At 35.7% G+C, this 13,458-nt stretch overlaps 2 protein-coding genes across 3 annotated transcripts in view; one reads left to right on the top strand and one right to left on the bottom strand.

The window, feature by feature from the left end:
- The window catches only part of LOC142358624 (DNA-directed RNA polymerases I and III subunit RPAC2-like), a 72,708-nt gene that overhangs the window by 51,392 nt on the left and 7,858 nt on the right, over positions 1 to 13,458 (bottom strand). The gene's annotated exons all lie outside the window — the stretch shown is intronic.
- Positions 10,916 to 13,458, top strand: part of LOC142358621 (uncharacterized) — a 78,192-nt gene continuing 75,649 nt past the window's right edge. Inside the window, exon 1 of the mRNA XM_075410071.1 lies at positions 10,916 to 11,473. Coding sequence (XP_075266186.1) covers positions 11,061 to 11,473 — 413 coding nt within the window. The 5' untranslated portion in view covers positions 10,916 to 11,060. The remainder of the gene's footprint in view (positions 11,474 to 13,458) is intronic.

Raw genomic sequence — 13,458 nt, 5'->3', positions numbered from 1 at the left:
TATAGTGAATATGCTGTTTTGACAAGTGTTTCTATTCTTAGAGCAAGTGATAGTAATGATTCGTTTGTATGTTTTTTTAACTGGTGTAATACTATTTTTGCTTGTTGTTTTGATTTTTCTCAGTCGAACATATCTGAGAATTCTTTGCAAAATGTTTCCCAATCCAATTTGGTTTCACTCGGTAGAGTTGAATACCATTTTTGAGCTGGACCTTGTAGTGTGTGTAATATTAAGGCTGCTCTTTTTACTTTCCGTTGGTGGTGTCCTGGTTTGTTTACTGGTTCTATACCACTGCTAATTATCATTGCTGCTACTATACTGTTTAGATATTCTTCGACAGTATATGCTGGATCTGTGCCGTCAAATGGTCTAATTGTCGTTGGTGTTGAACCACTGCTTATGTTTTGTTCAATTTGTGGTTCTTCGTTTATACTCATTGATGTCAATTGTTTATAGAATGGTAATGGGGGTTCTGTTACTGTTGTTTCTCTTTCTTCTGTTGTATTTGAATGTGTTGTACTTGGGGTTGATCGTCGTGTTCTAATTTCATGCCTGTTGTTTTGGATATTATTGTTTTCTACATTTCTGTTTTCTGTTCGTGTATTATATTGTATATTGATGTCGTTTATCGTTCTTTCGAATCTGTTAAACATTGATTGTAATGCTTCGTCTTGTTTTCTTTCCATATTTTCGTTTAATTGTCTGAATTTGTTTTCTATATTGTCTATTAATTTATTTGTATGATTTATTACTTTTTCAGTGATTTAGTCTTTTAAATCATTGTAGTTGTACATTTGTTGTTCCCAATGCAAGTCGTGATTATCATTGTTTTCGTTTAGTGAGCCTATATATGTATTATTTCTAATATATTCCTGATTCATTGTTTGTTGAGTTTTCTTTCTAACTCTCTGATTTACTGTTGGTGGTATCCAGTTCCCAAATTTTATTTCTTTTCCTTTTTCATCTGAATCGGAAATATGTATTTCATTTACAACATTTTGTTGATTTCCGAACAATTTTGACGTTAGTGGTTTGTCAGGTTTTATTGTTGATTTTTGTTTTGATTGCAGACTTGTGTTTACTTGAACGTCTTTTGGTGTTGACGTATTTGTTAGTGTTTTTGATAGGCTAAATGATGAGGAACCTAGTTGTCCTTGATCCGTTATTTGTACATAATCTTCTAGTCCTTGTATGTAATTTATACTGTCTGAACATACTTTTAATGTACTTTCGAAGTGTGGTGAATAGTACTTACAGTACCAGATGTGTCTAAGTTCTTCATTCAGATTTTCAATTTCTTCGTGAAATGTTTCTCCAAACTCTATTCGTTTCTCGTAAATGTGTTCAAAGTTATCTAACCAAAATAAGAAAGTAAATTCTGAAATGATTTGGATAATATCAAATGTAGCTGTTTTTAATTCTGTTTTAGTTCAATAATTTTTGTTAACCAATTATTATAATTTATTATATCGTTTCTGAGTCTATCTTTTACTGACTGTATTTGTCTTTATTATGGTGTCTCAAGAACATAGTCTAATCTTAAGGCTTACCTGACTAACTAAAGATCTAGATCTCTAGTCTGTTACTCTTCTATCTGAGCTTCAGCAGACAGTGCACCGGCCGAAATGCTAAAGTCTAACTTATATCTCAATACTAAAACAAGAGCGGAGTAGAGAGAGAGAAATATACTTTATTATTATATCAGGTATGACTGGTACCGACTAAAGGGGTAGCGTGTTGTGTTACTAACGGGTAAACAGTTAAACATAAAAAGGAATGGTATTTCCATAATTTCAACCAATCAGGGTTGAGTGTTTTAGTTTATATTTATTAACATACAGAAAGAGCGGGAGGAATACTTTATGTCCATAGGTGCGCTAAAGTAATCGTACATGTTGTAGAAAATCAGTTTTGTACGGAGTAAGTACCAATTAGGGTGTCTTCTGACAATAGTTCAGAAAGAATTAGATACATTGACCCCATTTCTGGAGTATTCAATAGAAATTTCACACTGATTAATTGCAACCCCATGTACCCGAACGCTCTTGAGTTGCAAAATTGGTCATGGATAACATATGGGCGAAGAATACAATTGACTGATAAACCCAATGATATGCCTAATTATAGAGTTAACGTCAATTGGTCAACTTCGGCGCCAATGGAAGGATTATTCAATGAAAAGGACCTGGAACTCAGCAAAAGGGTCCAAAGATTAAGGCATTCGAGAAAAACGATAACAGGAAGAGAAGTTTTCCTTGGAAAAGGAGGTTTATATGAGCATGAGACTCTAGAGTATTTCAACACGGACTTAAAGTACAATCATCAGTGACATGAATTGCTAATTTTTGAACACTTGGATAATGAAGTGAAACAAATCTGGCATGTGGCCAGGGAAATAACCATCAGTTTGATTACTCTTTTTATTGGATCTAAAATCATATTTTGTTTGGTACGGGTGTTTCTTTCAATCGATATGCTACGCAGTGGCACCAATCCTGTAATTGCACTGCAACCCATTAACCCAATGAGGGAACTAGGTTATTTTCATCATCTAAAACAACGTACAAAGGAACAAAAATTGACAAGAAAAAGGACAGTTGAACGGTGTGATGGTGAAACAAACATTGTAGTTATAAAAGCAAAAAAGTTAAAATCTGTACCAGATATGGCAGAAGTTGAGATTGACACATTAGACTAATTTATGTGTATGATATGTAAGAATGGCAGAACCAAAAATCGGTGATTATTGCTACTATCTACCCGAGTTGTTCGAGATCAGGTCAATAGTCAGGCACCAAGTGTACCGGATTGTTGGAATAACCTCAAATAGAAAGCACGTAGTGCCACTGACACAGCTGCAACCGCCCAATATAGTGGATAGAGCACCTATTAGTGCTATGAGGCTAATTGAGATCCAACACAGAATCGACGAACAACAAAAGAAGATTGACAACAGCGAAATGCTGGGAACAGCCGGGGCTCGGCTCGAAGAGGAGCTGCGGCAGTTACAACTTGAAAGTCAAAGATTAGGTGATCAATTGCTCGAGACCAAACGGCAACTTGAATACGCTGGGAATCAGCGGGAGTTCTGCAGGAGGCAGGTGGAAACTATAAAGAAAGAGTTGGAGGAGATTACAAATGTAGCCGAAACCAAGACAAGGGAATGTATCGCTCTGGTGGACGAGCGGGAGTGCTTAGCTCGGGAGTTGGAGAATGCCGAGATAGATAAAAGAAAGCTATGGAGTAGGGTAAGAACAGAGCAGACCTCAAAGAAGGTCATTCAGAGGAGGCTGGAGGCGATCAACGCGCAGAGCCCCCTCAGTCACCCTCCAAAATTTTATGAACTTCTATTCTTGCCACAGGGGCCACAATCAGTACTATCCAGAATTATTTCAAAACATTGGCAATGCTCTGTCATCCGGACAAGGGTGGTCGTGAGGACATGTTCAAAATCATTCTTCAAGCGAAGAAAATTATGGAAGACGAGGAGGCCCGTAATATTTATGACAAGTACGGGATTGATAAAGCACAAGAATATATGAACTCGAAAATGGACATTTGAAACTCTTGCTTGTGAGTGAGTGGAACACTTACATTTTCTATGAGGGAGGCAGTATAGTGAACTATAATGTGTGACATGCTCATAAATTACAAATTAAACGCACAATTCGAAATTTTCACAATACAAAGGAGAACAAAAAGAGATGGTTACTAATAGTAAACCGGATTTTAACAATACATAGAAAGCATCATAAATAATCATGGAATTTCATCTTGACGGGACACGTCAAAGAATGTTTGTCCATGACGGAATTCGTCAAGCAGGTAAACATGTTATCTGTTACTTTAACTAACATGGACCCGTGTGGTAGAAAATAACTATGAAAAAATCCCAAGGATATTAACCAAAATGGGTAAAAATAACCTAAGATTAAATAACCATTGATAGGACTGAAACCTAAGACAATAGTCAAAACTAAACCTTATACCACCGAGCTGCCTCTCTTTAATAGCTTTAACTCTCTCATCTTCACAGAACTTCTAACATTTACAAGCAGTAGATCTAACTTTGTATTAAACCAATTGAATATTTTATATCTGCACAATTAAATTCAAGTCTGAAACTTTGAAACCTTTCCTCATTAACTCCGAGGTTTAAGTGCTTTAGAATAACACCCAACCCAACCCGTAACCGTAGACAGCGCACGGATATTACACATTGACTTCAAATAACTTTTGGAACGAAAAGAAAGAACCGAACTTGCTGAAAACAGAAGCTTTAGGCGATTTGAAAATAGTTTTCAAGTCCAGCCACCTTCAAGAAACTTCATGCCGAAAAACTTGCTTGGTTAGCACAGTAAGCTCAATTCAGGAGCCTTAAACAGAAGAAAGACCCTATTTAGTTTTTTAGCATCAAATTACTAAGAATTTTGTCCAATTAAAGAATACTTCCTTCGTGAAAACAAAGAAAAGGCTAAAATCTTGCAAATTTTTCAAAAACATCCGCGATAAAATTTTTATGGATGCATTCTACCTGTATCCAGCCTCGAAAAACAGGGTTACAAGCCTATTGACTTCGAATAATTTTTGAACGAAAAATGAGACTCGAACCTAGTAAAAGAAGCTTTAAATGTCTGGAAAATTGTTTTCAAGTCAAGCCACTTACAAGATGTTTCTTCCCAAAAGATTCGCAGTGTAAGGTCAATTCAGGAGCCCTCAAGACAAGAAAAATCCTATTTATTTTTTTTAAACATGTAAATTGAAAATATAACCCCGGGGTTAAGTGTTACAACTTTAAAATTATATATATAAGATTAGTACATTGTAAAAAATCAAAATTAGTGGTTCCGTTTTTTAAAGGTAAAAATAACTTTTGAAGCCACCAACGTTCCTCTCCAACGGTACAAGTTTGAATTGTTGGAGCAGATGCTGTTTTAACATGCGTTTAAACTTTGAGCGTGATCTGATAGTCCGGATTGCACGCGAAAATTTTTTCCATTTTTGGATGCTTCTTTTTATGTAATGATCGACTGCTCGACCTTAGGAGAATTAGCTGTTCAGTTCTGTTGTTTTTTCTTACTAAGACATTATCACTTAGGGGAAAAACTCTCAGTGCCGTCTGATTTCAATAATGAAATATCATTCCTAAGTTTTGAAACGCTCATCTGGCTTATTAAAAGTTCTGCAGGCAAAATGTCAGATATTACTAAGAGATCTGTAGATCTCTCAAACTTTTTTCTTTAGGTTTTAGAAACAAAATATAATGTAATTTGTTCAATTAAAAAACTCTCCTTTCGAGAAAACGAGAAAAAGCTAAAGTCAATCAAATTTTTCAAAAATAACGCCAAGAAAAAATTGTTGCGTGCATTCTACTCTTATTCAGCCTAGAAGTTTAGGTTTGCTAGCCAAACGACTAAAAATAGGTTTCGAACGACAGGAGGACCGAGCTTAACTGAAAAAAGTCCTAAGCGTTTTCGAAAATGGTTTCAAGTCTAACCATTTACAAGATCATAACTAACTAACATTAATAGAACATATCTGAGAATCGATTATATCTGAGACCGAATCGAAGGGGAACAGCTTGGAGTGCAGCATCCGGCTACTAAGTGCTACTCATCATGACCTAGTTTTCGACCTACATCCATCGATGCCGGATGGTGTACACGGCCCTTTATTGTTGTAGGAGGTTTAAGTAGAAGTATAAATGCAAAAAGAAATAAAGATATAGAAAAGGGAAAAAAAGAAAAAAAATCAAAAATATCTAAAACCAATATGTCTTCCTGGATACCATAACATGGCTTCCTCGGAGCATAACTTTTAGTATGGGGTTGGGGGGGCACAAATAGGAAAGATCTAATAAGTTAATAAAAAATGACATTAAATTATATTAATTAACATCCAGAATATATTAAATACTGAAACCTGCGATGTGCCTTGCGCCCATTTCATCATGCAATACTTTTGATAAAAAATTCGAAATACAGATTTGTACCATTGCTCCACTGATAGGACTGAAACCTAAGACCATATTCAAAACTAAACCTTATACCACCGAGCTGCCTCTCTTTAATAGCTTTAACTCTCTCATCTTCACAGAACTTCTAATAATTACAAGTAGTAGATCTAACTTTGTATTAAACCAATTGAATATTTTATATCTGCACAATTAAATTCAAGTCTGAAACTTTGAAACCTTTCCTCATTAACTCCGAGGTTTAAGTGCTTTAGAATAACACCCAACCCAACCCGTAACCGTAGACAGCGCACGGATATTACACATTGACTTCAAATAACATTTGGAACGAAAAGAAAGAGCCGAACTTGCTGAAAAAAGAAGCTTTAGGCGATTTGAAAATAGTTTTCAAGCCCAGCCACCTTCAAGAAACTTCATGCCGAAAAACTTGCTTGGTTATCACAGTAAGCTCAATTCAGGAGCCTTAAACAGAAGAAAGACCCTATTTAGTTTTTTAGCATCAAATTACGAAGAATTTTGTCCAATTAAAGAATACTTCTTTCGTGAAAACAAAGAAAAGTCTAAAATCTTGCAAATTTTTCAAAAACATCCGCGATAAAGTTTTTATGGATGCATTCTACCTGTATCCAGCCTCGAAAAGCAGGGTTACAAGCCTATTGACTTCGAATAAGTTTTTGAACAAAAAATGAGACTCGAACCTACTAAAAGAAGCTTTAAATGTCTGGAAAATTGTTTTCAAGTCAAGCCACTTACAAGATGTTTCTTCCCAAAAGATTCGCAGTGTAAGCTCAATTCAGGAGCCCTCAAGACAAGAAAAATCCTATTTATTTTTTTAAACATGTAAATTGAAAATATAACCCCGGGGTTAAGTGTTACAACTTTAAAATTATATATATAAGTTTAGTACATTGTAGAAAGTCAAAATTAGTGGTTCCGTTTTTTAAAGGCAAAAAAAACTTTTGAAGCCACCAACGTTCCTCTCCAACGGTACAAGTTTGAATTGTTGGAGCAGATGCTGTTTTAACATGCGTTTAAACTTTGAGCGTGATCTGATTGTCCGGATTGCACGCGAAAGTTTATTCCATTTTTGGATGCTTCTTTTTCTAATGATCGACTGCTCGACCTTAGGAGAATTAGCTGTTCAGTTCTGTTGTTTTTTCTTACTAAGACATTACCACTTAGGGGAAAAACTCTCAGTGCCGTCTGATTTCGATAATGAAATATCATACCTAAGTTTTGAAACGCTCATCTGGCTTATTAAAAGTTCTGCAGGCAAAATGTCAGATTTTACTAAGAGATCTGTAGATCTCTCAAACTTTTTTCTTTAGGTTTTAGAAACAAAGTATAATGTAATTTGTTCAATTAAAAAACTCTCCTTTCGAGAAAACGAGAAAAAGCTAAAGTCAATCAAATTTTTCAGAAATAACGCCAAGAAAAAATTGTTGCGTGCATTCTACTCTTATTCAGCCTAGAAGTTTAGGTTTGCTAGCCAAATGACTGAAAATAGGTTTTGAACGAAAGGAGGACCGAACTTAACTGAAAAAAGTCCTAAGCGTTTTCAAAAATGGTTTCAAGTCTAACCATTTACAAGATCATAACTAACTAAAATTAATAGAACATATCTGAGAATCGATTATATCTAAGACCAAATCGAAGGGGAACAGCTTGGAGTGCAGCATCCGGCTACTAAGTGCTACTCATCATGTCCTAGTTTTTGACCTACATCCATCGATGCCGGATGGTGTACACGGCCCTTTATTGTTGTAGGAGGTTTAAGTAGAAGTATAAATGCAAAAAGAAATATAGATATAGAAAAGGGAAAAAAAGAAAAAAAAATCAAAAATATCTAAGACCAATTTGGCTTCCTGGATACCATAACATGGCTTCCCGGCAGCATAACTTTTAGTATGGGGTTGGGGGTGGGGGCACAAATGAAAAAGATCTAATAGGTTAATAATAAATGACATTAAATTATTTTAATTAACATCCAGATTATATTAAATACTGAAACCTGCGAAGTGCCGTGCGGCCTTTTCATCGTGCAATACTTTTGTTAAAAAAATTCGAAATACAGATTTTGTACCATTGCTCCACTGATAGGACTGAAACCTAAGACCATATTCAAAACTAAACCTTATACCACTGAGCTGCCTCTCTTTAATAGCTTTAACTCTCTCATCTTCACAGAAATTCTTGTATTTACAAGCAGTGGATCTAACTTTGTATTAAACCAGTTGAATATTTTATATCTGCACAATTAAATTCAAGTCTGAAACTTGGAAACCTTTCCTCAGTAACTCCGAGGTTTAAGTGCTTTAGAATAACACCCAACCCACCCAATACGTAACCGTAGACAGCGCACGGATATTACACATTGACTCCAAATAACTTTTGGAACGAAAAGAAAGAACCGAACTTGCTGAAAAATGAAGCTTTAGGCGATTTGAAAATAGTTTTCAAGTCCAGCCACCTTCAAGAAACTTCATGCCGCTAAACTTGCTTGGTTAGCACAGTAAGATCATTTCAGGAGCCTTAAAGAGAAGAAAGACCCTATTTAGTTTTTTAGCAACAAATTACGAAGAATTTTGTCCAATTAAAGAATACTTCTTTCGTGAAAACAAAGAAAAGGCTAAAATCTTGCAAATTTTTCAAAAACATCCGTGAAAAAATTTTTATGGATGCATTCTACCTGTATCCAGCCTCTAAAAACAGGGTTACAAGCCTATTGACTTCGAATAACTTTTTGAACAAAAAATGAGACTCGAACCTAGTAAAAGAAGCTTTAAATGTCTGGAAAATTGTTTTCAAGTCAAGCCACTTACAAGATGTTTCTTACCAAAAGATTCGCAGTGTAAGCTCAATTCAGGAGCCCTCAAGACAAGAAAAATCCTATTTATTTTTTTTAAACATGTAAATTGAAAAAATAACCCCGGGGTTAAGTGTTACAACTTTAAAATTATATATACAAGATTAGTACATTGTAAAAAATCAAAATTAGTGGTTCCGTTTTTTAAAGGTAAAAATAACTTTTGAAGCCACCAACGTTCCTTTCCAACGGTACAAGTTTGAATTGTTGGAGCAGATGCTGTTTTAACATGTGTTTAAACTTTGAGCGTGATCTGATAGTCCGGATTGCACGCGAAAGTTTATTCCATTTTTGGATGCTTCTTTTTTGTAATGATCGACTGCTCGACCTTATGAGAATTAGCTGTTCAGTTCTGTTGTTTTTTCTTACTAAGACATTACCACTTAGGGAAGAACTCTCAGTGCCGTCTGATTTCAATAATGAAATATCATTCCTAAGTTTTGAAACGCTCATCTGGCTTATTAAAAGTTCTGCAGGCAAAACGTCAGATTTTACTAAGAGATCTGTAGATCTCTCAAATTTTTTTTCTTTAGGTTTTAGAAACAAAATATAATGTAATTTGTTCAATTAAAAAACTGTCCTTTCGATAAAACGAGAAAAAGCTAAAGTCAATCAAATTTTTCAAAGGATCTTTTCCGTTTGTGCCCCCCAGTACGTTATGCTCCCCCCGGTGACAGAGCACGTGTCATTACATAGTAAATCATTATGTAAATATATTGCACGTGCGTCGGGGGTTGCAAATAATATGCACCCACTAAGCTGGGGGGGCATAAACGGAAAAGATCCTTCTCAAAAATACTGAAATACTATGATGTTAAAGTCTTCAACCCGTTTGCTCCAACAAACAGACGTATTGGAATCAAAGAGAGCTACAAGTTCCACGAAACGACGAAGAAAACCAAATACCTGGACAGAATTGTTGAAGTTGAGCATAGCTCTTTTATCCCTCTGATCTTCTCGACCACAGGAGGAAGCGGCCCCGGCTCCACAATAGTTATAAAACGACTTGCATCAAGAATTGCTGAAAAGACGAAAGACACGTATCCTAACGTCATAAATTTCATCAGAACATCCCTGAGCTTCGCCCTACTTAGAAGCACAATCCTTTGTATAAGAGGCCACAGAGGACAACGCTCTTACAAGGAGGAGTCTTCACCCTGTGCATTTAATGCCGAAGTCAACCCATAAATCTGTACATATAAACCTAATTTGAAACCTAACGTGAACTTACATGTACACTGTTTCATACCAAACTTTGACCTCCAGAAACTGACTGGTAATTTATTCATTTCATTAGCAGACGTGGTGCTCATTTTTCATTCCAACAGCACACAGTGCACTTTGAATTTTTGTCTTTACGATCAGTTGCTTTGATTTTGCTCTTTTTGTTTGACCTCGAATGATGTTAGCACCGTTCTGTTGTTGTTGACCTTTATTGAATTCAAGTTATTTTTTTCAAAAATACCGCCAAGAAAAAATTGTTGCGTGCATTCTACTCTTATTCAGCCTAGAAATTTAGGTTTGCTAGCCCAATGACTGAAAATAGATTTTGAACGAAAAGAGGACCGAACTTAACTGAAAAAAAGTCCTAAGCGTTTTCAAAAATGGTTTCAAGTCTAACCATATACAAGATCATAACAAACTAACATTAATAGAACATATCTGAGAATCGATTATATCTAAGACCGAATCGAAGGGGAACAGCTTGGAGTGCAGCATCCGGCTACTAAGTGCTACTCATGACCTAGTTTTCGACCTACATCCATCGATGCCGGATGGTGTACACGGCCCTTTATTGTTGTAGGAGGTTTAAGTAGAAGTATAGATGAAAAAAGAAAAAGATATAGAACAGGGAAAGAAAAAAAATCAAAAATATCTAAGACCAATATGGCTTCCTGGATACCATAACATGGCTTCCCGGGAGCATAACTTTTAGTATGGGGTTGGGGGGGCACAAATGGGAAAGATCTGATAAGTTAATAATAAATGACATTAAATTATATAAATTAACATCCAGATTATATTAAATACTGAAACCTGCGAAGTGCCTTGCGGCCATTTCATCGTGCAATACTTTTGATTAAAAAAATTTGAAATACAGATTTGTACCATTGCCCCGCTGTTATTAAATGCTTGCAGACTAATGAAAATGAAACAAGCTGCCCTAACTTGACAGCCGATAACCTTGAGTCGCTTTGATTCTGCAGCCCAGAATTTTAAATGGAGGTACAAGGCAGAGAATTAATTGAATTCAAAATTTGCAAAGACAGTGATCACGAAGAAGTGCAGAAACTTATTGCTGAAAAAGCCAATGGAGCACTCTTTCATTACCCGAGTTACACAATACAAGCTCCTACCCTTCGCTCCAGAAATTTGCAGGAGAGTTTAACCGACAAATTGTTTGTTTCACCTGATTTGGATGAAACCGAACTTGTGAGCTACGAACAGAATGGAAGAGTGCTAAAGAGACTCGATAGTAAACAGAAGAATGACTTGCGAAGCACAGGGCAGTTTAGTGTTCCCAGTGTTCTTTTTCCTGGAAATGCGCATGTTTGGCGTGTCAGTGAAATTTTTCAAAAAGGAAAACGAAAAACATTATCAACTTTCTACGTTTGGGTGGCAAATGCTTACAAGTAAGATTATTTGGGTCTTTCTCCCATTGTAACCCCCCCCCCCCCCCCCAGCTTAGTTGTCAAATAATCTTCATGGTAAACATTCCATAATGGGGACTATAGATTCGTACTTGTATTCAGCCTAGAAAATTACCCCATTGGCTTCAAATAAGTTATTGAACGAAAAGCGCGAACCAAACTTGCTGAAAAAATGCATTAAGCGTTTTGAAGAATGTTCAACCAATTACAAGAAAATTCATACCGAAAGGATGGTTTGGCTAGCACTGTTAGCTCGTTTTATGAGCCCCAAACAAAAGAAAAATGCTATTTAGTGTTTTAGCAACAACAAGAGTTTTGTCCAAATAAAGAATGCTTCTATCGAGACAAAAAAACTAACATCAAACAAAAATTTCAAAAACACCCGCAATGAAAAATTGATGCCTGCATTCTACTCGTATCCAGCCTCGAAAAGTAGGATTACAAGCCCATTGACCTCAAATAACTTTTTGAACGAAAAGCGCGAACCAAACTTGCCAAAAAAAGCTTTAAGCGATTTGAATATAGTTTTCAAGTCCAGCCGCTTTCAAGAAACTTCATGCCAAATGACTTGCTTGGTTAGCACTGTAAGCTCAATTCACGAGCCTTAAACAGAAGAAAAATATCTTATTCAGGTTTTAGCAACAAATTACTAAGAATTTTGTTCAAGAATGCTTCTTTCGTGAAAACGAAGAAAAATCTAAAATCACGCAAATTTTTCAAAAACATCCGCAATAAAGTTTATGGGTGCATTCTACCCGTATCCAGCCTCGAAAAACAGGGTTACAAGCCTATTGACTTCAAATAACTGTAACCCCATTTCGAAAATATCTCATTTATAACGATCAACAAGGGTGCTTCAACCCGTGCATTGCAGAAGCCTGAACTACTACTACTACTACTAATAACTTTTTGAACGGAAAAGGAGAATCAAACCTACTAAAAGAAGAAGTTTTAGATGTCTGGAAAATTGTTTTCAAGTCAAGCCACTTACAAGATGTTTCTTGCCAAAAGGTTCGCAGTATAAGCTCAATTCAGGAGCACTCAAGACAAGAAAAATCCTATTTAGGTTTTAGAAACAAAATATAATGTAATTTGTTCAATTAATAAACTCTCCTTTCGAGAAAACGAGAAAAAGCTAAAGTCAATCAAATTTTTCAGAAATAACGCCAAAAAATTGTTGCGTGCATTATACTCTTGTTCAGCCTAGAAATTTAGGTTTGCTAGCCCAATGACTGCAAATAGATTTTGAACGAACTTTGGACCAAACTTAACTGAAAAACAAGAGTCCTAAGCGTTTTCAAAAATGGTTTCAAGTCTAGCCATTTACAAGATCATAACTAACATTAATAGAACATATCTGAGAATCGATAATATCTAAGACCGAATCGAAGGAGAACAGTTTGGAGTGTAGCATCCGGCTACTAAGTGCTACTCATCATGCCCTATTTTTCGACCTACATCCATCGATGTCGAATGGTGTACACGGCCCTTTATTGTTGGAGGAGGTTTAAGTAGAAGTATAAATGAAAAAAGAAATTAAGATATAGAAAAGAGAAAGAAAAGAAAAAAAATCAAAAATATCTAAGACCATTATGGCTTCCTGGATACCATAACATTATGGCTTCACGGGAGCATAACTTTTAGTATGGTGTTGGGGGGCACAAATGGAAAAGATCTAATAAGTTAATAATAAATGACATTAAATTATATTAATTAACATCCAGATTATATTAAATACTGAAACCTGCGAAGTGCCTTGCGGCCATTTCATCGTGCAATACTTTTGATCAAAAAATTGAAATACAGATGTGTACCATTGCTCCACTGTTATTAAATGCTTGCAGACTAATGAAAATGAAACAAGCTGCCCTAACTTGACAGCCGATAACCTTGAGTCGCTTCGGTTCTGCAGTCCAGAATTTTAAATGGAGGTACAACGCAGAGAATTAATTGAATTCAAAATTTGC

This window comes from Convolutriloba macropyga, chromosome 2, assembly GCF_964194025.1.
Source record: "Convolutriloba macropyga chromosome 2, txConMacr16.3, whole genome shotgun sequence".
Lineage (NCBI taxonomy): Eukaryota > Metazoa > Xenacoelomorpha > Acoela > Convolutidae > Convolutriloba > Convolutriloba macropyga.
The sequence above is the reverse complement of the archived record's forward strand: the minus strand, read 5'-3'. Positions and strand labels throughout refer to the sequence as shown.